This window comes from Cibotium barometz, chromosome 24 (assembly GCF_041138505.1).
Source record: "Cibotium barometz isolate CiBa-2024 chromosome 24, ASM4113850v1, whole genome shotgun sequence".
In the NCBI taxonomy this organism is placed as follows: domain Eukaryota; kingdom Viridiplantae; phylum Streptophyta; class Polypodiopsida; order Cyatheales; family Cibotiaceae; genus Cibotium; species Cibotium barometz.
The window spans coordinates 31,381,626-31,406,207 of NC_141069.1; the positions used below are offsets into that span (position 1 = coordinate 31,381,626).

The following is a 24,582-nucleotide window of genomic DNA, read 5'->3' on the forward strand; positions in this document are numbered from 1 at the left end:
GAGGTCTTACTCTTACAAAACCCTCAAACAGATAACCTTATGTATGATGAACATAGCCATTCCTCAAAGCCTTGAAACACACTTCTTCCTTCAAATGATTGTCTTAAGGAGTGCTTAGCGAAAACGTCCCCTAGGAATGCTTAGAAAAAGCATCATACAATACCTTGAGAAGAAAGAAGGCACATACCCAATAGTGAGCCCCTGCTAAAAAATGCAAAGCAGCGCACATCACCACATGTTGCCTCATCTGAGGACATAATTCAGCATATCACCACGCTCTCGCTGCGACATTTGACATGTCACCCATGACCTGTCGAGTCCAAAGCTGTCTTCACTCTGATTTGGCATGCTGTATGGTAACGACCAGAGAAAGCTGTTACCCAATTCAAGCAGACCCCCCATTCAAGATTTTCTTGATGCTCACCCTCTGCTCTGAAGACAATCGGGTGGGGAACTTGACGTCAAACTTTATCCTGAGATTTCCTTTCTTACCTTGCTCTTTTGCAATGGGCATGCCTTCATTGGGGATGACCTTCTCATAGCCAGGATAGATGACCTCAGTGCACGGCACGGTAAGTGTCTTTCCATTCAAGAGGGGGATGGAGATGGTGGTACCGCACAAAGCATCCAAAAGTGCAATCTTCTGAACCACCACTAAATCGTTCCCATCCCTTTTAAACACTTCATGCAGTTTCTCATCAATCACAAAAACAACATCCACCGGGATTATCCCCAACTTCTCGTTTCCTTTCTCTGGGAAAGTGATTTTGGTACCCTTCTTCCAGCCAGGTTTTATGTTGATGGTCAAAACCTCTTCAACAGTATTTGCCATCCTGTTTAGCCCATATTGAATGGGAAAGGGGCATTAGCTTGTTCTAAGAGGGTATGTTAGAGAGTAATATACACACATATCCGTAAAAGAAGAAAAACAGCAAGAAACATGGTGGTGGATTGTGTGTACTCACCCACCAGCACCCAATATGTTGCGGGATATCCTCATCTTTCTCGCAGACCCATTATAAAGCTCTTCCAAAGAGCAAGGGAGCTTGTTTTCAACAGGGGATGCTTTCCTCAGCCCACTTGGGCTACCTTCATTGAAGTTTCTGAACACATTGTCAGTGCCATAAGACCCATCTGCGTATGGTGAACGCCCACTCTTGCTTCGGCTGGCATAAGAACTGCTCTTCATGCCTGAGAAGGCATTCGAAGCTCCAAAAACCTCAGAAAACAGATCTTCTGCATTCTGATTGTAATTGAATGGGCTTTGGGCATTGCCATTTGAATCTGCATGTGCTGGCATGTCTTGTAACCCTTCTTCTCCATAGCGATCATAGATGGATCGCTTGTAGGCATCACTCAAAACCTACAAGCAGAACTGGTTTAACATAAATAGACCGTAACTTGATTCTCATTAAACTCTAAGCAGAGCCAATCCAGACCATAAATAAACTCCATTACGGAGACCCTAATTAAACTCTGATAAGACCCTAACTATGCTATATACAATCCTGTGTCATAACCCATGATTATAGTCTAATCGGACCCTCATTATGCTTGAGAGCCCATGTTTCAGATGAGGGGGAAAAGGGCTACCTCATAAGCCTCTGAGGTTTGCTTGAAATTGGCCTCGGCCTCCTTTTTGTTGCCTGGATTCTTATCAGGATGCCATTTCATAGCTAGCCTTCGGTAGGCTTTCTTGAGATCATCCTCGGAAGCGTTGCGCCCAACTTTCAGAACGTTGTAGTAATCAGCACCCATCTCCCGATTTCACAATCTGGCAATCATAGACATGACGATTTGCGCTAATTCGCCTATCATGGGGTTCACTTGAAGCAGAAGTCCTAAACCTGCCCTAATATAGGCACCTGTACAGAAGCCCTTGAACTGTGGAAAGCCAGGAGCTCTGATTAAGAGAGTGATAATCCTCAGAACCTGTACCGTGGCGAGATGTGGTTTCGCTTCCTGCAGAAACAAAAGCCCTGGAATCGGACTAAACCTAAATGGGGAACTGAAAAATCCTAGAATACCAGGCCTGCAGGCAGCAGCCCGACTGCTGCCCAAGGCCCCTAGGGGGCTGCCCCAAGCCCTGGCAGCCACCCAAGAGGCTGCCCCAAGGGCTGGTGGGCTGCCCACAACCTTTGGGCTCCCACGAATGCTAGTTGGACTTCCTCTTCCAGTCCTACAGCCTTCTACAAACCCTAACACATGTGCCTAGCAACCAACCACCTCCCCACGTACAATGCAGAGTGAATGTTTCCTCTCTCTTGGGCGGGCACACCCACATAGCAGCCCTCACTCATACATACAGGAGGTGACCATACTGTTAACACCCCCTCTCAGCTCCTGGATGTAGCACCAGAACCAGTGAGCTGAAGTGACTGCCAATGAAGAAGCTCCATGTCCCAAACACTTCGAGACAGCAAGTGTGGCCTCCATGATGTTGCCCGGGAACAAGATGGGCACCCCTGACACCACCTAAATGGGTACTAAACCTGGAGAAATAATGCTATCACCCCCTCCGTGATCCTGGGTGTGGAACAAGTCCTCAAGGAGCTGTAACCGCTGAATCCCTGGACTCAATCCATACTACTCCAAGACAATGCTCCGCAAGCAAAATATCCATCTCCAACCCAAATCTGTGTCACACCAAACCACAAACTGAAGCCTTCCTCTAGTACCGCTTCCAAACCCTTCCGAGAGAACAGGGGCATCCTTTAGTCTCTGTGGTCCTCGATCCTCTAGCACCTACTGCATTCTTGATGAGTACCAACCATTGCAATCCCCAAGATCCAAGATCCCCCTCTGAAGCTCTGCATGCTCCAAAGTCCAAGTATAGAAAGTGTTTGCCCCCTCTGAAAAGAGAGCATCCTGTCAAACTTACCTGGATGTACAAGCCCTCCGTCCAGTTGACAAAACCTGATGTCAAACTCACCTGGATGACCAATCCTGTCACTCGTCCAGCTGACAAATCCGATGTCAAACTCACCTAGAAGAACAATCCTGTCACCCGTCTAGCTGACAAATCCACACCTCTATCTCGATGAACCTGTATAACCTGCCCTGTTGTGATGGGACTTCGCTCCTCACACACCCCATGAGACACCCAAACACGTGGCAACAATGAAGCTCTTTGGTGTTAACACTGACACTCCACAGTTGACAAGCTCCCAACCAACTGTTCAAGGTGTCATAGTACCATGTCACACTGCTCTTGTGAGTCGTGACACTAACACAATAGCACCACCTCTACAATGCGAACAATATCACAACTCTTTCCAAGTTGTGACTTCCTTCGTCTGCATTCGAAATGCCCCAAGCCGAAGTGATTCCACAGGATCTGCAATCCTGCGTGCCAATGAGTTTTCCTTGGGCTAACTCATAAACCTTGCCAAAGAAGGCCAACCGGAGAACAAATGTCCAACCTGGTGTTGAGCAACCAGATAAGTGACCTGTCAAGTTCTCGGTACAGTGAAGCATCCACCAGCTCATAGGCATCAAGAGCTGAAAACTTCACAATCCAATCCAGAGTAGCAGATAAGGGTGTGCAATCCTTCATACCATGGCCACAAGAAGCACCTGCACGTACTGCTTCTAGGAGGTGTACATCCCCCTCATAATCTGCCAAGTTTCTATCCAAGAAGGCAATGAAGAATACCCACGTCAATCATCCCAAACTCTGTGCAATGCTATCATCCAAGCATTGTGTCAAGAGCCCCATCTAGCCAAGTAGATGCTCTGTCTCCCAGGTCCTGAGTCATCAACCTGTAGTTGACGTGTACGTACACACCAATCAGTCCCTGTTCCAATGAGAACGTCCAAGGCCAAAATCCAGCTCAATTTGACGAACTCATACAATGCCAATGCATATCATCATCCGCAGCAACCTCAAGAGATCTCAGTTGGCTCCTACGGCTCTCACAAGGCAATAACATCCACTGCCTGAGCCTGCTGCCAAGGATCAACTGTTTCCAAGATCTCCGAGTGACCTCACCCCAACATCTGGCTAGCCTCTCTCTACAACCAACTGGTCCCTGAGTGCCTGTTGCAGATCCTCAAAGTTGAGGTGCCCAAAGCGGGAATGTAATCGCTTTTGGTTCCTGGACATCTGTCCAATCAAAACTTCCGAGCCCTCATCTGAACATAGGTACCAAGGTGATACTTCCGACTGGAAAACACAATCACCAACCACCACCTGAAGAAGAGCAAGGAACCCCGTCCCAAAATGACGATACCGGTTGCCAAACACAACCACTAACCACCTCCTGAGTAAGAATCCTGGTCCAAGGTGATAATTCCAGCTGAAAAATAGCCCTCAATTGCTCCCTAAGAAGCAACACCAACCTCGGGATACAAGGGCCCCTCCATAGGTGCAGGTACCAAGGCTTTCCAAGGTTGAAAACACAGCACACAAGCCTCCTGCTGATATCCAAGCTGAAAACGCAGGTACCAAGGCCCTCCAAGGCTGAAAACACAGCACACAAGCCTCCTGCTGATATCCAAGCTGAAAATGCAGGTACCAAGGCCCTCCAAGGCTGAAAACACAGCACACAAGCCTCCTGCTGATATCCAAGGCTGAAACCACAGCCTAGTAGAAGTCCATGCCTCCCCTTCCACTGTCCAAGGCTGAAAACACAGCCTAGTAGAAGTCCAAGCCTCCTCCTTTGTTGTCCAAGGCTGAGAGCACAGCCTAGTAGAGGTCCAAGCTTCCCAACAATCGCCTGGCTCCCAGGATCAATACAACGATGAAGACGGGAGCGTGCCCGATGCACGATGAAGTATGGGATATGGGAGTGGCACTATGTTTGATCCAACTATATGGATCAACTAGGTGTCCGGGCAACTCGGAAAAATACAATACTCACTGGAAAACACAGCCCCCTCTACTGTCCAAGGCTGAGAGCACAACCTAGTAGAGGTCTCAGGGCTGGAAACGCAAGTCTCTTCCTCTTCGTAGCTGAAAAACGCAGGTCGAAGGGGTCTCCTTTGTTGAAAACACAGACCAAGATCCCTCTTGACGTTGCTGAAAATGCAGCCAGCCAACTCCTCCTCCACAAGCCAAAGACACCACCGAGATCAAGCCGCCTCGGGCTCTGATACCATGTCAGAGTGTGCAGCGGAGGTGAAAAGAAACAATGGCACAAGGGAGAGAGGGAGATTGAAGAGCAATGCTGAATCAAATGTATTATGAAAGCATGAGAGACTCTGCGATGGTACGCGTGTACCCTGTGAGTAGAGACTCAACCCTCGACACTTCCTTGATATGACCAAGATCTAGACAAGATCTCATGACCAAGTGATGACCTCAATAAATGAGTGACCAAGGCAATGAACAAGCCTTGTGATGATCTGCCTCCCCCAATGACAAGAAGACAAGCCAAAGGCAAGAAGACTAGATGAATAAATGATGAAGATGGCTGGTCCTTTATATAGGACCCAAGGCTGCTGGTCGGCCAGCAGCAGGCCTGGTCGGGCAGCAGTAAATGCCATTTATACATGGTCGGGCAGCGTTAATGGGCAATAGGGCCTGGTCGGGCAGCATCAGGCCTGGTCGGGCTGCAGGCAGCAGCCCGACTGCTGCCCAAGGCCCCTAGGGGGCTGCCCCAAGCCCTGGCAGCCACCCAAGAGGTTGCCCCAAGGGCTGGTGGGCTGCCCACAACCTTTGGGCTCCCACGAATGCTAGTTGGACTTCCTCTTCCAGTCCTACAGCCTTCTACAGACCCTAACACATGTGCCTAGCAACCAACTACCTCCCCATGTACAGTGCAGAGTGAATGTTTCCTCTCTCTTGGGCGGGCACACCCACATAGCAGCCCTCACTCATACATACAGGAAGTGACCATACTGTTAACAGGCACATGCTTTAGGCTTTATCCTTGGCTCCTTTTGTCATTTTTGAGTCTTTCCATGCATTGTATTTTGTGCCCCCTGGGCCTATTTTGTATCTATTATGAACGCCTTGGCCATTCAGTCTTTGATCGACATATTTTGCCTAATATGACTCAAAAGCTTATCTTTTTTGTGCAAAATTGTGTTTATTTCTATGTACTTGCAGAGTAGAAAAATTATAGAGGAGGAAAAATTAAAAAGAATCCCACATTCTCTGAGTCTCCCGATACCTTTGGATAACTGACTTGTCATCGATTGGTGATACTGCTCATGGTGGATAACGCCAAGCCAGTCTAGTGGTTCATGGGGTGCGAGGAAGTGAAAAGTTAAAGAGAAGATGATAGGGTAGATGAGAAGAGTTTGGCGAGGCTAGATCTGCAATTGTGGAAGAGGTTTGATGAAGAGAAGCAGAAACCTCACAGTCTTGCAAAGTTACTTACCTTTGAGAAAAAGCATATTATCCCTTGCTTTTCTTGAAAAAGCTGGCCTCTTGTTTTTATGAAAAAAAAGCTGATCCCTTGCTTTTAAAAAAAAAGATGGCCCCTTGCTTTTATGGAAAAAGCTGGCCTCTTGCTTTTATGAAAAAAGCCAATCCCTTGCTTTTAAGAAAAAAGCTGGCCCCTTGCTTTTATGGAAAAAGCTGGTCTCTTGCTTTTATGAAAAAAGCTGATCCCTTGCTTTTTTTAAAAAAAACTGGCCCCTCGCTTTTATGGAAAAGCTAGCCCCTTGCTTTAAAAAAAAAAGCTGGCCATAAACTTAGCCGTAGCTTTTTCTCATAACTCAAAATGCTTAATCTCTTCTCTCCACGCTCTCTCTCTCTCTCTCCCCTCCGTGCACAGCCCTGTTGCCTGCCATGCATGCTGTTGACATGCTGTCGACCTGCTTTCCATGCTACACGAGGCTGCCCACGATGGCCAGGGCACCCACACTTATGCTTTCTCTTTATGCATGCTGCTGCTGCACATGCCTTTCTGCACGTGCTGCCTACAACCATGCGCATCTCTCCCCTCCCTTGGCTACTCACACATACTGCTGCCCATGCTTTTGTCTTGCTATCCGCTTCCTATGGCCATGCCCATCAGCACATAGCTTGTGCTTTTGCTGGTTGGCCTCTGCTGAGAGGTCCCCCAGCCCTGAAGCACTTCCTCTATGGCTGCAAACAGGCACCCATGCCATCACCTACTACCTTGCAGGTGTGTGGAAGCATCACACGACAAAAACTTAGGGTTTTGTGCATCTTAGGTCTGCTGTCCAGCCTGTACATGCATAACTGCTGTGACAAAGCTCTCCCCTCTCTCGTGCTCCCAGCCCATGCTTTCCACCATCCCAATCTGCTGTTATGGTAGCATGTGAGGTAGCTTGGATGCAAAAGCTACTTGTAGATATGGATGAGCCCTTGGATAGGGCTATTATCATTTTTTGTGACAAAATAAGTAGTATACAGTTGGCCAATAACCCAGTGTATCATGCTAGGACCAAGCACATTGAGGTGCTAGAGAAGGTTCTAGAAAGTGATGTTGATTTAGTTTATGTCACCACATAGGATTAGATAGCCGACATTTTTACAAAGCCATTGGGTACAGAGAAGCTCCACAGGTTTAAGAGCTTACTTGGAGTGCATGGCATGGGGTTGAGCTCGAGGGAGAGTGTTGAGATATCAAGCTCCATATGTGCGGACATTGATGGGGACAACCTAGGTGACGGTTTTGCATTTATGTCACTGGCATGGTTGGTAGACATTATGGTTATGATATACACCAGTGGAGTACATCATGGGTGATAGCTATAGTAGAGCATTGGCATAGTTATAGTGTCATCTCATATAGTCGGGTTCACACCATAGACCGACCTTTTGTATGTTAGTAGTGGAGTACTTTACATTATATTGTGTACTCTTATCTTTTAGATATTATGCATTGTTGAGTGAAGAAGAAGATAGAAGAAAATTGAGCCATTCCTCTCTCGTGTGTGCTTGTCTACTCTTGTGTTGTGTGTGTGAGTAAGAAAGAAAGCAAGGACTTGAAGCTCTCCCTCTCCCCTGCATTCTTCTCAGTTTTCAGTAAATGTGGGTGACATCCTGGTTAGAGACTCCCCAGAATAGATAAAAAAACCCAAGGAAAAGGGGAAGGAACAGGTTTGAGGGCAAGTTAGAAAATTCAAGCACCAATCAAAGTAATGCCAGAGAAGGCTCTCACATTGTTACAAAATGGGTTGGAGAATGCTTCGAGATAGAGCTAGAATTGCTCAAAGAATGCTCCAACACCACAAAGAACTAGAGGTTCTCAGTGAAGGCTGCCACCACACAGACTTACAGAGTGTAAATATAAAGGATCCAAAGATGAGGAAGAATTGGAAGCACTATTGCAGGGCAACAATTAAAAGAATGGCTGGAACAAGAAAGACAAAAAAGAAGAAACAGTGTCAGCAGAGCAGTAATAAGCGTCAAAGAGGGCCAATTAGAAGAAGTGAACTTAGGATCCCCGAAAGAAGAGAAAAAAGTTTGGATAAGTATGGAATTGGATAAGTAGTTTAGAGAACAATTACTAAAACTTCTAAAAGAATATAAGGATGTGTTTACCTGCATATAGTGACATGGAAGGAATAGACCTAGGATTCTACTAGCATCGCATAAATATAAAGGAAGATGCCATCCCGGTGAGAGACAACAAAGATACAGGATAAACCCCAACTATGCCAAACAAGTGAAGAAAGAAATAGACAAACAACTAAAGGTGGGTTTCATCTATCCTGTGGAAAAAGCCACCTAGGTATCTCCCATAGTCATTGTGCTAAAAAAGAATTTGAAAATCAGGGTGTGTGTAGACTACTAAAAGTTAAATGTTGCAACTGGATGATGTGGCACGAAGGGAGATATACTCTTTCCTAGATGGTTTTAGTGGTTATAATCAGGTAAAAATGGCACCCAAAGATAAAGAGAAAATAACTGTCATCACCAAATGGGGAGTTTTCCAAGCTCTTGTAGTGAAACATTTTTACCTCTTCTTGAGAGTGAGTTTTTCCCATCCAGACACAGATCTGCTCGAACTCATCGGAGGAGGAGCAGAGTCATCATCATCATCTGATTGAGAATATACAGCTGGAGGTGTAATAGAGGCAGGGGAGGAGGAGGAGGCGGCAGAGGAAGAAGAAGCTCACCACCCCCCTTAGAAGATGGAGGAGTCTCTTCGAACACTACATCACGGCTCACAACAACTTTGCCTGCCTACTGATCATATAGACGATATGCCTTGGACACTGAATTGGATCCGAGAAAAGTCCTGCGTTGAGACTTCGAGTCTAACTTGGATCGATGCTCCTTAGGCACATGTACATACGCCGAACAACCAAATACCTGCAAATGAACAACAAAGGGCTTCTCACCATGGAAAGCTTGATATGGAGTTTTATTGCAAAAGAGAGAGAGAGAAGCTGTATAAACTTTGCTATATACAAGATCCAGTACAATAAAGGTGTGGGGGGCAAGGGTGATATTTATATCACCCCTCAATTCTGGTCGGCCAGCCTAAAAGCAGCTGACAGAACCTTGGACGTCCACGATTGCTAAAAATAGCAAGTTGGCTAGCATAATCCAGTCGACCTGGACAGGTAGAGTCGGCCTGCACAAAATTTGCCCCACGGCCAAAAAAAAAACATGGGAAAAAATGGGGAAAAATGATAAGAGCTCCTTGGTGGGCACACCCACAACAAAGGCCCTCTGTGAGCACTATGGTACAAACAGGAGATGACTGCTAACACTCCCTCTCAGCTCCTGGATGTGAAACCAACCCCAGTGAGCTGGAGTGGTTGGAGCATACCTTGAGGTAGAGACTTCGTGAAGAGAGGTCCGCCGCATTGTCCTCTGTCGAACAAAACACTAGCAAGATGTCATCGTCAAAAAACTTCTCATGAACAAAGTGAGTCTGGATGACCGTGGGTCCCGCCAGGGGAAACCCAATCTCGCCAAGTAACCTCTACAACCTCACCACCTCGCAAGCAGCACCACAAGCAGCCTGGTACTCTACCTCTGTAGACAACAAGGCAAAAGTTGGTTGCCTCTTGTTGCTGCTCCAAGAAACAGCTCCTGAGCCAAGGATAAATTTGTAGCTTGATGTGGATCTCCTCGTGTCTGGATCTCCTCTCCAATCTGAGTCACTCCAACCATGGAGGTTGTGTGGGAGAGAGAAGAATTAGGGTTAGGTTAATTCATGTGTGGGAGACATACACAGAGAAACAACAAGGGAGAGAGAGAGAGAGTTGTGGGGATAAGTCAACTCATCAATAGCATGAGTGTGTGACTCCCCTATCACACATGTATATTGCACTAGTACACATAGTGCGCTTAGTACATTAAAAGTACTAAGTGTACTATGTACTATAACTTATGGGCTTGTACACACTATAAGGGTGGGCATTATGCCTTTACCCCAACAACCTCCCACTTAAAGGCAAAGTGCCCTTAAGTAAAGGAAAAGAAAAATCAGCATGTACATGATAATATACAAGGCCATATCAAGGCTGAAACTGGCCTCATCCAATGCCCATCAAGTGTCTGCAATGAGCAAACCGCTCCGGAGGCAAACTCTTTTGTCAACAGATCAGCCGGGTTGTCATCCGTGTGAATCTTAACAAGCTGAATTTGCTTGTTCTCTATCACCTCTCTGATGAAGTGATACTTCACATCCACATGCTTCGTCTTTGCATGAAAGACAGGGTTCTTTGCCAACTGGATGGCACTCTGACTGTCACAATGCAACAATGAAATATCCCCTGTATAACCCAAATCAACCACTAACCGAGATAGCCATAATGCCTCCTTGCAAGCCTCTGTGGGTGGCTGCAATATACTCGGCCTCTGTAGTAGATAAGGCAGTGCACTTCTGCATCCTGGATATCCATGACACAGCACCTCCTGTGAATGTAAACACATAACCGGTAGTAGACTTCCAGTTATCTGGATGACCGGCATAATCCGAATCCGTGTAACCATGCACTAATGCATCCTGTTTGCCAAAGCAAATGCACATATCCTGTGTGCCCTTCAGGTATCTCATGACACCTTTCACTGCTTCCCAATGCTTCTTGCCAGGGTTGGCCATGTATCTAGAAACCACTCCCACTGCAAATGCAATGTCCGGCCTAGTAGCAACCATGGCATACATGAGACTGCCACAAGCTGAAGCATACGGAACCTTGGCCATATCAGCCCTGTCTCTATCCGACTGTGGGCTGTCCATAGCACTGAGTTTCACATATGGAGGCAAAGGAGTACTAGTCTTCTTCCCCCCGTCCATATTGAACCTCTGCAAGACTTTGCCAATGTATTCCTTCTGAGACAAATACAACACATGCTGATTTCTGTCCTGAAGTGTCCGCATGCCCAAGATGTGATTTGCATCACCCAAATCCTTCATATCAAAGGTTTGATGCAGCCTCTGCTTCAAGGTATCCATCTCCTTACGAGAATTCCCGGCAATCAACATATCATCAACATACAAGATGAGGATCAATAGACTGCCATCCAAAGCTTTCTTGGTGTACAAGCAGTGATCTATGTCACTTCTCCTGAATTTCTGAGATTTCATGAATGTATCAAATTTATGATACCATTCTCTTGGTGCCTGTTTGAGCCCATAAAGACTCTTTTTCAGCTTGCATACAAGCTTCTCCTTTCCACTCACTGCATAACCCTCTGGCTGCTGCATATATATCTCCTCATGGAGATCACCGTGAAGAAAAGCAGTCTTCACATCCATCTGAATCAAGTCCAGATCATCATGTGCAACCAAAGCTAACACAGCTCTAAGTGTGGTCATTTTGACCACTGGAGAGAAGATCTCCTCAAAGTCCACACCATATTCCTGCTTGAAGCCCTTAGGCACTAACCTGGCTTTGTATCTTGGCTTTGCATCAGGTGCAACTTTGAGCCTGTAAACCCACTTGCATGGCAAAACCTTCTTGCCTGCAAGCAAAGGCACCAACTTCCATGTTCCATTTTTGTGCAGAGAATCCATCTCTGACTTCATGGCACGCTCCCAAAGAGCCTTGTCTGCCCTCTGTAAAGCCTCCTTATAACATGAGGGCTCCCCACAGTCAGTAAGCATCAAGTAGTCAACCCCTGGAACAAACCTGTCAGGGGCTCTGGAGGGTCTAGTGGACCTCCGTACCCAATGACCATCATTTGCAGGTTGCTGTCCAGCCTGCATATCACCCATTGGTGGCTCCTGTTCCATGCCATAAGGCTGAAATATCATGCCCGGTATCTCCTCCAATTGTGGTATATCCATAGGGATATCTTCAGCCATCTGTGGCTGTCCATTTGGACCATTTTCAGCACCATTTAAGGGCTGGTTTTCCTGCTGTAATGGCTGATTTACAGCCCTTTGTTGTTGTCCATGATGTCCATCATCATCAAAGATGACTTTGCCAGGCTCTTGTTGCCTTGCAAGCTCCTTATACATGCATGTTTCATCAAAAATGACATTATGATCTTTCTATTCATGGGATCCCAAAGTCTATACCCCATTTCACCTCTGTCACCATATCCTAGGAATATGCATTTGTGAGACTTAGGATCAAGTTTGGTGCGCATTTCCCTGCGTATGTGCACGTACGCAACGCAACCAAACACTCTCAAGTGCTTGTATGACGGAGGCTTCCCTGTCCATACTTCTTCTGGCACTTTCCCACCAAGCCTCGTGTTAGGTGACCTGTTTATAAGGTGAACGGCTGTCATAACAGCTTCAGCCCAAAAACCATGAGGTAATGCAGCATGTGACAACATAGAACGGACCTTCTCCTGAATGGTCCTGTTCATCCTCTCTGCTGTCCCGTTTTGTGGAGGATCATAAGGAGTAGAGAGCTCCCTCTTGATGCCTTTAGCATCACAAAAGTCTTGAAACTATTTGGACATGTACTCTCCACCATTGTCGGAACGCAAAGCCTTCAGTGTTTTGCCAGTTTGATTCTCAACAAGAGCAAAAAACTTCTGAAACACTGCGAATGTATCACTCTTCAAACGAAGAGGATAAACCCACACCTTGCGTGTGGCATCATCAATAAATGACACAAAATATTTTGCCCCTCCCAAAGAAAGCTGAGACATCTCACATACATCTGTATGCACAAGCTCTAACTGAGCATCTTTCTGTCCAAGAGCTTTCTTGTGGGGGCACTGTAGTTGCCTACCATATATACAATGCTCACAAAACTGAAAACTTGAAAACTTTAGAGAAGGCAAGTAACCCAAACGAGACAATTGCTCCATTCCCTTGACACTCATGTGTCCCAACCGGCTATGCCACATAGAAATTTCCGGCAGCTCGGTTGCATTTACATTAGCATGGTGACAAACACCTGCATGCATACATATGAAGAGTAGTCGGGGCAGCCATCACAAAAGCTCGGGCTCAATCTCAGAAGAAAAACACACAAACTTGGAAGAAGTGTCCACCACAGGTACCGGATGCCACCAATCCTCAAACTAGAACACCAACAATTGCAAGAAACACCTGTAGAGGAAAAACCGCAGCACGAGAAGTGCTGCTGCCCTAAAACAGAGCAGCCGACAGGTGTATAGGGGGTCTTAGGGGTCGAAACCGGTGATGGATGACCACAAGCTGCAGTGGAGAAGCGCCGGGAAGAGGCCAGCCGACCAGCAGCGGAGCTGAGAAGAAAAACGCAAAGATGAAGGTGCTGAAAACTGAGGAGAAACTAGGGCCGCAGAGTCACTCTGAACCTAGAGCGATGATACCATGAAAGAGTGCACAGAGCGGAAACATACAAACACTAGAGTATGCTGAGAGAGAGTGCAAGAGAGAGAAATATGAAGCAACTATGCTGAATATACTGCAATGAAACAATCCCGAGCAAGAGACATAAAAGGTCTCATCAGTGAGGGATACAAATCAAGACTATAAGATGAAAAGTGAGGAGGCAAGCCCGCCTATAAATAGGGCATGAATGGGGCTGGCCGACTAGATATCAGTCATCTGACTTGGGAAAAATGCCAGAAAAATATGGAAAAATAGGGGTGGCCAGCCCACAACCAAGGGCCATTAAAGGGACCAAAAGGGAATTCCAAACATGAGCAGAAACTGGGATGAATGTGCTAACACTACTCCCCCTCTCACTCCCACCAGTACCACAACTGCTCTTCACTCACTAGATCCAGTTTGAGAGGATCTTAGTGGTCCTTGGACGGCATGATACGATAGAGATGCTTCATGGACATCCTGTGTCCATACTCTTTGATAGAGGAGCCTCAGAGGACATCATTAGAGACTATGTGGTTGAGCAGTTGAAGTTGCCTACAACGGTGGACACCAGTGGCGTGGCCCTAGCCACCGCCGGGAGAGGCAAGCGAAGGAAAGTGAACTAGTTTTGGTTTGCGGAGAACTTGGAGGATGCCTTTTTGGCTTTTGTGGAGGTTTTTGAAAGTCACACGTTCAAGGTGGCACCTTTGGATCAAGTAGATATTATTCTAGGCCACCCATGGTTGAATGTCCATGCAAACGTTGTCTACTATAAGGAGCATAGGTTGACATTCCATGATATATCCAGCCACTCCTCAGAGGTGATTGGGGAATCCTTACCATCTCATACAGGCCTAGTCACAATTATATCCACCCTTCTGTTGAAATGGGTGGTACGCAAGGGTGGGCATGTATGTATGGTATATGTCCGAGCTATTGAGCCAGACGATTTGGAGGATTTGGTAGCAGATAGACATTTGGCGGTAGATAGACAATGCATTTTGGACGAGCATGGACAGTTGTTTAGTGTCGATTTGCTTGAGTAGATATCTTCGTCACAGCCTAAGGACCACATTGATCTCGTTCTTGGTGTAGAGACCTCATGTCGTACCCCATATTGGATGAGTTGTCCCGAGATGACAGAGTTCAAGTAGCAGCTTAAGGGAATGTTGGCGGAAGGCTTGGTCTGTCTGAGCTCCTCACCATTTGGAGCTCTAGTTCTCTTGGTCAAGGAGGGTTCTCTGACGGAGGATCGGGTATTTTGTTGGACTTTGATTGAGCAAGTGTGTTTTGAGAAGCTCAAAGTTATATTGTCATCTACTCTCCTTCTTCGAGGCTTTCACGGTTTTCTGTGACGCTAGTGAAGGAGGCCTTGAAGTAGTGTTGTAGTAGCTTGGGCACTTGGTTGAAGAGCTGAAAGCTATGTGGTGTTGAGTTGCGATATGACGGGGAGCTCCTTGCAACCACTAGTTTGTCGGAATGCACAATGGAAAATGAGACGACTGTTGTGAGAAACAAAACGCAAAAGTGTAGAGAGAGAGAGAAGCTGTATAAACTCTGCTATATACACAGATCCGGTACAATAAGGAGTGTGGGGGCAAGGATGGTATTTATACCACCCTATGATGTTGGTCGGCCAGCCCAAAAACAACCAACAACATTAAATCATGTCCACGACTGGCCAGTCGGCTAGCAAATACACAGTCAGCCAAGACCAAAAACCAAGTTAGCCAAGATAGAAGGAGTCGGCCAACAATAGAGGGCCCTCATGATAAAAAAACATGGAAAAATGGAGAGAACACTGAGGCGGGCACACCCACAACAAAGACCCTCACTGAGTAATATGGTACATACAGGAGATGACTGCTAACACTCCCTCTCAGCTCTTGGATGTGGAACCTGTCAGAATACGTAGCGGAGATGATGACCAGATCTGGGAACACGAGCAAAAATGCATGCAAAAAAATACAGCACAAGAGAGAGAGAGAGAGAGAGAGAGAGAGAGAGAGAGAGGCGTGTAACTCTGCTCTATATACACAAGAAGATCCCGGAGTATGATACAAAATGGTATGGGGGCTGGGGGCCTATTTATATGTCTTATGTCCTCTATTATTCATGGTCCTTTTGATCCCACTTCTGTGGACGAGCCTCTTTCACAAGAGCCTTGGCGCCGTGCTATGCAAGCAGAGCTGGATGCTATTGAACAAAATAGCACTTGGATTTTGGTGCCTAGGCCACACCAGCGTAAGGTGATTGGTGTGCGATGGATCTTCAAAACAAAGTACCGAGCTGATGGCAGCTTGGACAAGCACAAGGAGAGGTTGGTTGTTGCCAAGGGCTATGCTCAACGCCCTAGAGTCGACTTCGATGAGACCTTCACTCTGGATGGCTCGGATGACTACCATTCGCATCGTTCTTGCTCTTATAGGACATCATAGATGGCCCGTATTCCAAATGGACATCAAGTCGGCTTTCCTGAATGGAGAGCTTACACAAGAAGTGTATGTTGATCAACCGCCGGGATTTGAGGTTCCGAGCAGACAAGATCAAGTGTACCAACTGAAGAAACCTTTCTATAGTCTGAAGTAGGCTCCGCGGGCTTGGTACTAGCGGATTGATGAGTTCTTTCAGAAGCTTGGCCTACGCCATTCTCATGCAAATTCAAACCTTTATAACCTCCTTGAGAGGGGGTTGGCTGTTATCATTGTGGTCTATGTTGATGACCTCATCTTTACAGATTCTTATTCTGTGAGAATCCGTTCAGTCATGGATGCTTTGGAGACAGAGTTTGAGATGACGGATCTTGGCCTTTTGCATTATTTTCTTGGCTTTGAGATTTGCCAAACCCCTAAGGTATTTAATTCTCTCAGCAGAAGTACACATGGGAGATACTTGACAAGTTTCAGATGACTGGATGCAGATCAGTATCTTCTCCTATGGATACTAGTGAGAAGCTTTCTCTTCTTGATGCTTCTCCAAGGATTGATCAGGGACAATATCGGGTTCTCGTCAATTCTTTGGTTTGGTTGACCTATTCCCGATTGGACATTTGTTTCGCAGTCAGCCTATTGAATTCTTTCACATCCAAACATAGTTACGGGAAACGTACGTTTCAGGAGAAAAAACAGCAGAAACGCCGTTTCGGGGCAGTTTCAGGACAGAAACGCCGTTTCTGGGGGAAACGTTTCCCCTGGGGGGAAACGGCGCGTTTCCCCGTTTCAGACCTGGCAGAAACGTTTCCCCGGAGGGGAAACGAGCCGTTTCAGCCTGGGAACCCTGATATACCTTTTTTTTGCTGCGCAGCCCGCCATTCTGCCGCCGCCGCCTGTTCGCCGCTCCTCCCTTGCTTGCTTGCTGCCTGGTTTGTGTCCTCCATACTGCCCAAGGCTCAAGCCTTCTCCTCCCGAGTGCCCAAGGCTCGCCGCTCAAGCCTCAAGTGCCCTCCGCCTTCAGCCCTCTCGAGTCTCTTCACTCTTGTCCTCCACGGTGCGCAGGCCCAAGCCCCTTCGATCTCCTGTGAAGGTAAGCTGCAGTAGCCTCCGCAACTTGCACGCTTGCCTTGTTCTCGCCACGGCTGAGAGAGGCACCGTGAGCGAAGTCACGCAGTCGGATTATTGGTGGCAACAAGTTGAACTTGAGGGCAAGTATGATACCAAAAAAGGAGGAGCCCGTAAGTGGAGATGCAGGTTTTGTGGATTGCGTAGAGGTGGGAGCCCTCACAGGGTGAAATGCCATCTTCTTGGCATTAAGGGAGAGGGTATTGCAATCTGCTTGCAAGTACCTCAAGAACAAAAAGAGAGGATGCAACGGGAGGTGGAAGCATTGCGTAGCTCAAAGAGGACAAAGACCATGGCATCCACAGGTGCAGGAGCTACTTCAGGTTCAAGTCCTCATGTGGCTGCTGCATTTCGAAGTCCTCTTCCTTCTTGTGCTACTGTTTCTTCTTCTGGGAGTGCACACGTTCACACACCAAATGCTCCTTCACCTATCCAGCCTCCCAGACATAAGCAAAGCAGCTTATACACATCATGGCACCCGCAAAGAAAGGCACAAGTAGATGCATCTGTGGCTCGTTTTTTTTATTCATGTGGGATTAGTTTCAATGCAGCTAGATCTGATTATTTCAAGGAGATGGTGTCTGAAATTGCTGCATTTGGTCCCACATATGTCCCTCCAACATATGATGCATTAAGGGAGAAGCTTCTACAGGATGAGGTGGTGGCAGTGAATCAAGCCATTGAGCCTGTCAAGGAAAAGTGGCACAAGTATGGAGTGACTTTGGTGGCTGATGGCTGGAGCGATGTACGAAGTCACTCATTGGAGGGCATTCTTGCATATTGTCGAGGGTCTTCACTATATATACACTCTTTAGAGTGTGGAGTGCAGCAAAAAACAGCCAATGTATTAGTGGAAATGTGGGCAGAATCTGTGGAATATGTGGGGCCATCCAATGTTTTGCAACTTGTTTCAGATGGTGAAAATACCAACAAGGCAGCGGGCGCATTATTGGAACAAAGTTACTCTCATATTCAATGGAGTGCATGTGTTGCTCATTGTTTGAATAATCTTTTGAAAGACATTGGCAAATTAGATTGGGTGAAGAATATTATTGCAAGTGGAAGAGAGGCGGTTAACTTTATCACACGACATCACTTTTCTCTTTCATTGTACCGCAAGTTTGCAAGAAAGGAGCTCTTGAAGTATGCAGAGACAAGATTTGCATATAATTTTGTGATGCTTCAAAGGCTCATTGAAATGAGACCTGCACTTAAACAGGTTGTGGCAAGCCCTGAGTGGGATGCATGGCCCACTTCAAAGCAAGCACTTGGGCTGTATTGCTATGATTTGTGTATTGGCAGTGATGATTTTTGGGGTGATGCATCACATGTCATTGATTTGTGTATGCCTATTGTCAAATTGCTAAAAAAGGTGGATGGAGATGTGCCTTTCATTGGTAAGGTATATGAGGGGATGGATCGTATGATTGAAAATATTAGAGAGAAAGAGAAAGATCCCCAAAGATTGAGGGAGTTGGAAGAGTTGGCTGTGAGTAGGTGGAATCAATATTACTCTCCGATTCATGCAGCTGCCTTTGTGTTGGACCCGGAGTTTCAACACAAGGCAAGTTCACAACAGAGTGATGCAGAGGTGGTGCGTGGTTGGAACCTCACTCTCCAAAAGATGGTATTAACTCCGGATGCTCGAAGAACGGTGAAGGACCAACTTGCAAATTACCGCAATAAGGAGGGCATCTTTGGATGGGAAGATGCACAACATGACAGGTAATCATAAATCATTGTAATTTTCAGATTTCAATTATAGGGTGGATCTAGTACTAAATGCAATTTACATTGTGCATGCTTAGTACTACATACATCTGAATTTTTTTTGTTTTGCAAATTCAGATTTAAAGTTGGGGCTGTCACATGGTGGGAGGATTATGGAGCTGATTCCCCTGAGCTACAACGGCTTGCCATTCAGATTCTTAGCCAGGGTTGTAGCTCCTCTTCTTGTGAGCGCTTGTGGAGTAGCTTCGCCCACATCCATACAAAGAAGAGGAACCGTCTCGAAGTACACAGGGCTAATGATCTTGTCTTTGTTAATGCAAACTTGCGTTTGCTTAACAAGATGAGACAGGAGTATACACATGACAAGTATATTGGTTTTCATAGACCAGATGGGACCAATGGTACTGATGATGATGATGATGATTCCATGCTAGAGGAGGAGGTTGAGGTTGAAGAGGAGGATCCCATAGATCCGCCAGATGTTGATGTATAGGTCTTATGGGCCAAGGCTTAGGGCCTACACTTTTTGGGCTTTTTAGCTTTGTAGTATGTAGTATGTACTGAGTACTCTTTCATTTTTGTTTTGGAAGCTGAGATGGAACTTGGAATTTTGCAATGCCATTTTGTTACTCTTGAGTCATTATGCAAATTGTAAATGCATGACACATGTGGTGTATATACTATAGTTTATAATGTATTGGAATTTGGAAATTTGGAATTTGGCATTGATGATTGATCATTGGTTGAACTTTAGTGTTGTCTTTCTTCATGTATTCTCAAATGTGAGTACTAAATGGTGGCTCCTTTTCCCTCTCGTAAAAGCCCCTTGCTGACGTGGCGTTTCCCCGTTTCAGCCCTTTCAAAAAATCCCGAAACGTTTCCGTTTCGCTCCTTGCCGTTTCCCGAAACGTTTCCGTTTCCCGTAACTATGCATCCAAACCCCGTCAACAGCATTGGCGGTGTGCTCTCAGAGTTCTTCGGTACTTGCGTGGTACTTTGGACTTTGGCATCTTCTATGGCCAACGGTGCACTCTTCTTGGATGGTCTGACTCAGATTGGATTGGAGATCCAAATACTCGGCGTTCGAGCACTGGTTGTGTTTTTTCACTTGGGTCAGGAGCCATTTCATGGAGCAGTAAAAAGCAGCCTACTATGGTGCTTTCCACTACAGAGGCAAAGTATCGTGAAGTTTGTTACGCCTACATGTGAGGCGATTTGGTTGCGGAGATTATTGGGAGAACTTGACTTTCCTCCTACTGGATCTACTCTTCTTTGGTGTGACAATCAGAGTTGCATCGCCATCGCCAAGAACCCTGTGTTTCGTGCTCGTACGAAACACATTGAGATTTAGTATCACTATGTTCGTGAACGGGTTCTTGCTGGAGATATGCGTTTAGAGTATTGTCCTTTAGCAGAGAATGCGGCAGATTTGTTCACCAAGCCGGTTTCTCAAGCTTCCTTGGCTCCTCATCTTCGGCTTCTTGGAGTTTGTTCAGCATCTAGTGCTGAGAGAGGGTGTTAGCACATTCATCCCCAGACAGTCCCTTCCAATATGCTCGATGGAATCACAATAAAAGCATTGTCCGGCAGCCATCTTGGCGCAATGCTCTTCAAGTTTGAGACGATTCATCGAGGCTCCCCCGCTTGCCTTGTCCTTATCATCATCCTTAGCCTTGGACTGGCTACCCTTGTCTTTGCCTTTCTATTGCCCCTATTGTTGGGTCCCAAAGTAAAAACTCTCCCACATCTAGAGGGTTGCAACAAGACGAACTGCATTCGAAAGATCATGAGACCGATATGCACGGACGTCTGCGTACAAAGACGGTTTCAAACCATCCACACATTGCTCAACTTGCTCCGACCCCACCGAACAGTCCTTGTAAGCGTGAGCAAAAGCTTCCAAAAACAAGCGAGATAGTGATTCGCCATGTTTTTGCATAAAATACTCCCACTCTTCAATTCACGTTGGTTATTTACGAGAATAAACTGCTTCAATTCACGTTGGTTATTTACGAGAATAAACTGCTTCAAGACCACCTTGCGGCAATCATCCCAACAAGTGTCACCGGCACGCCCGTGCCTAATCCTCAACATGAACAACCTAATCCCTAATTAGTATAGCATATAGACAGCATTTAGGATATCATTATCATCAACAATATATCATCATCAGCAATAGCAACATTACCAACATCAGCAACAATGTCATCAACATAAGTAGCAACATCATCATCATCATGGAGGCATGGGGCTTCTGTCCGTTGGCTGTCGATAGCCAACAAAAGCTCTTGCAATAGGTGGGACAGCACTTAGGCCAAGGCCAACAAGGAGGGGCAACAAAAGAAGTGAAGCGTAGAATTTATGGCATTTATTGCCCATTCCCTTGTCCAGTACTTGGCCGCCAACCTCTGCTATTGGCCGACCAGCACTCCAAGCATATATAAATACATCAAGTCATAAATCTAGTTTACCAAGTCATTTTCATCATTTCATCCATCATAGAAGTAATCAGTTGAAGTCATGTAAAAGGCCAAGGGTCACCCTCTTTGGAGCTGAACTAGCGCTCAATCATGTACATACTTTCAGCAACCTTTTTGTACCATATAGTACAAAGAAAACCTTGACACCAATCTCTCTCTCTTCTTCTCTCTCCTCTATCTTAATCATGTTTGTTTCAACATCTTGTTCTTAATCAGGTTTAGGGTTGTGGATCAGTACAGCAACACTTCCACGCATGCAACATTGGTATCACAACATTCAAGCTCAACCCACTAAGCATAGTCCCAAGGAAAGTGCACAGTTCCAACAAAAGAGTGCAACAAGGTAGTAGATGGAGCGGTCTGCAACAACAAGCGAAGTGTCAAATCCCGAAATCTCTCCGAGAAGGAAACCTGCAATACAAACCATGAAAAGCAAGACAATGCAACAAACCCTAACCCTAGAAGGCAAAGCGGAAGAAACATATCTGGGTGCAGGCACTCACCACCCAACCATGACAGCCATGAGCGAGGCTCACAAACTTGGCTGTCCCCACCGAGCCACAAGCTAGAGCGTCATGCTCCCATGAGTGCCCTGCCATCGTCCTCATCCGCTGTACTCTACCACCCGGGGTTGTCCCCCAAGGACGAAGGTCTCCTGCGCGATGGTGCTCCTGCTGCTCCTCCACACGCTCTACACTCCTGTGCTCCATCTGTCGGTGTGTGCCCAACTGGTACCCCCTCCCCCCCAATAAATAGGGAAGGAACGCCCAAAAAGCACACGCAATCAATAGCGGACCAAAAAGCACACGTCTGTCCACAACATATCACACTCTAGCTCGTCAATCTGCCTGCCCCTAGTGTGCACATGACATACTTCCCTTCCTCAAAAGAGCTCACTCTTGAGCTCAAGAGAAAGAACTCAAGGAGAAGTTGTCACACTAGCAACACTAGAGAAACACCCTCTATCGATCGAAACCAGTAGTCTCAAGGACAATCCGACTAAGAGATCGACCTGCGCAAGTAACATGACATGAGCATCAATTCCTAGTCACAAAAGCCTAATCCGGAGCAAATGGATCATCTGAGTAACTCGAAGGTGACAATGCTACCAGTACCAAAGGTAAGCAACCACTGTCCTAAAGAGGTATCCCGAAATCAAAAGTATCTTCCATTTGACTATCATGCTTTCATCTTGATGTCCTCTATAACTCTGGTCTGGAGAAAACCACAAAACTGGAAAACCCAGAACCTACTATTGAAGCCTGAACCAAGTGGAACACAACAGTAGTCTCTTCCCAAACAAGAGAAGAACCAATCTTCTAGAAAAGATCATCAATATGTACTTCGTCAACTCGGAAGTCTAACTTCCCAAACAGACCTCGGAATGTCTTGGACATGAAAGGAACAAGTGTTCCAACAGACCTGGTTATGACGTAAGCTAGCATCTATCATTACTGTATGTATCAAAAGTAAAGTATTTATCCCTCAAAAATGTTGAGATAGCCTTGTGTTTGTAGGCACAGAGTCTGCATGAAGTCTTGACAATCTGGCGTAGCCCCGTAACATGCAATGGATCATGGCGTCCCATACCACCATGATACACCCCATACCCGTGCTACGAGGCAGGTATACTTAGAATAGCGTGAATATATCTGTACACACCCTTACTATGGACATAAAACTAGAAGACCAACATAACCTTAAGGACTGTAAGGCTGAAAAGGTACATATTGGGTATTGTCGCATAGCCGTCTTGTCATGCAATCTGACAATGAATCCCAACATGTAAACTTAACCTAGATGCCCTCTATCAAATATCCGTGTAGCCACAGTGGCAATGTGTGCCCAACTATTCCTTAATCGTACATATGAAGATAAGTCTTGCCTATCAAAGTCCAACAACGAAAACGATGGTCATTCCAATATCTATAGGGCATTAGGTTTATGTCCTGCATGTTACAAGCCCATGACTAACTCTTGTCTGTATGGCCACAAAATTCTTGGAGTAGAAACTCCTATGTGTACCAAGAATAACTTCATATACGAGCAAAACAAGATACAATACTATGCTTCTACTATCATTCCATATGCATGTCTCTGGTACGAACACATACCTCTTAACATGCAGCTTCAAATCAGGGATACGACAAACCACATGCATCGAGTCGTGCAAGTACACCTTTGATTCCATACACAAGCATGTCCTACTTCACCTTGAGATGAGAGTCAAAACTTACCCCCAAATCTGTGAAGAACAAACTTTTGCGAGAAAAAGGAAAGAAAAAGTTCAAGAGAAGAAAGGTTTCGTGGAAACCCACTTGCTGCTAGACTGCTCAAGAAAAAACCCGTACTTTTTTTATTCTTTTTCTTAATGGCCAGGTGAGTTTTTAACTTTGTTTGTTTTTTTTTTCTCCAAAATAAAACTAGCTGCCTAAGAAAGCAACTCGGCCTGCTTTCTTGGCTGCCTACCTGCGCCATAGAGAGAGAGGAATCCCGATCCGACTACACCCATCTGGGTTGTCCATCATGCCTTGCCCTAGTCTGCCTGCTGCTGCAGGGTTCTTGACCTGCCCGCCCTAACCACACTCTTGGGCTACCCACTGGCCACACTCTTGGGCTACCCACCAATGGCCGCAGGTCAACCTGACCTTGCCGAGCCCAGGCGGAACCTTCTTCCCTGCCCGCAGGCTGCCCGCAATCAAAGCTGGGCTTTTGCATGTCACCTCGACCTGCTCGCACCCCCAAGGTTGGCCGCCATTGTTCCCATATCTGCCCGCACTCGAGCTGGGCCCTTTCACTGCCCATAGGCACAACACTGTCCTACGGTCTACCCTTGGAAAAAAGACTGTCTGAGCAGTCTTGGCTGCACAGCCGCCAGCTCTCTCTCTCTCTCTCTCTCTCTCTCTCTCTCTCTCTCTCTCTCACACACACACACATCTTGCAACAAACCTACACATGTACGCTGCAAGAAACATCGAGAGAACTCACCCGAAGGTGTCCCGCTCGGGTCTTCCTCGCGGAGAGGCTTGTCAAATCCCGAGATCTCTCCGAGAAGGAAACCTGCAATACAAACCATGAAAAATAAGACAAAGCAACAAACCCTAACCCTAGAAGGCAAAGCGGAAGAAACATATCTGGGAGCAGGCATACTCGCCACCCAACCATGACAACCGTGAG

At 46.2% G+C, this 24,582-nt stretch overlaps 2 protein-coding genes and 1 long non-coding RNA gene across 4 annotated transcripts in view; 1 reads left to right on the top strand and 2 right to left on the bottom strand.

Moving 5' to 3' along the window:
* LOC147625179 (uncharacterized) overlaps window positions 1-24,582 on the bottom strand; it is a 62,886-nt gene that overhangs the window by 34,084 nt on the left and 4,220 nt on the right. The gene's annotated exons all lie outside the window — the stretch shown is intronic.
* LOC147625182 (uncharacterized) lies at window positions 7-24,582 on the bottom strand. 2 transcript variants are annotated; one of them, XM_086818439.1, is made up of 3 exons: window positions 24,394-24,582; window positions 966-1,363; window positions 7-833 (listed from the first exon to the last, which is right to left on the bottom strand). In XM_086818439.1, the coding sequence occupies exons 1-3, from the start codon at window positions 24,568-24,570 to the stop codon at window positions 386-388; spliced, it is 1,023 nt and encodes a 340-aa protein (XP_086674565.1). In that variant the 5' UTR covers window positions 24,571-24,582; the 3' UTR covers window positions 7-385. The 2 variants fall into 2 exon arrangements, with proteins under 2 accessions (XP_086674565.1, XP_086674566.1); XM_086818440.1 differs by lacking the exon at window positions 24,394-24,582 and adding an exon at window positions 1,594-3,204 and having other exon boundaries at window positions 9-833.
* LOC147625183 (uncharacterized) lies at window positions 17,637-19,850 on the top strand. Its single transcript, XM_086818951.1, has 2 exons — window positions 17,637-18,919; window positions 19,043-19,850. The coding sequence occupies exons 1-2, from the start codon at window positions 17,769-17,771 to the stop codon at window positions 19,416-19,418; spliced, it is 1,527 nt and encodes a 508-aa protein (XP_086675077.1). The 5' UTR covers window positions 17,637-17,768; the 3' UTR covers window positions 19,419-19,850.

Coding starts and splice junctions, on each gene's coding strand:
- LOC147625182 (XM_086818439.1), bottom strand. CDS start 24,570: ATGGTTGGGTGGCGAGTATGCCTGCTCCCAGATATGTTTCTTCCGCTT. Junction 1,364..24,393: donor CCCGAGCGGGACACCTTCGG/GTGAGTTCTCTC, acceptor TTCTGCTTGTAG/GTTTTGAGTGATGCCTACAA. Junction 834..965: donor AACATATTGGGTGCTGGTGG/GTGAGTACACAC, acceptor TGGGCTAAACAG/GATGGCAAATACTGTTGAAG.
- LOC147625183 (XM_086818951.1), top strand. CDS start 17,769: ATGGTGTCTGAAATTGCTGCATTTGGTCCCACATATGTCCCTCCAACA. Junction 18,920..19,042: donor GAAGATGCACAACATGACAG/GTAATCATAAAT, acceptor TTGCAAATTCAG/ATTTAAAGTTGGGGCTGTCA.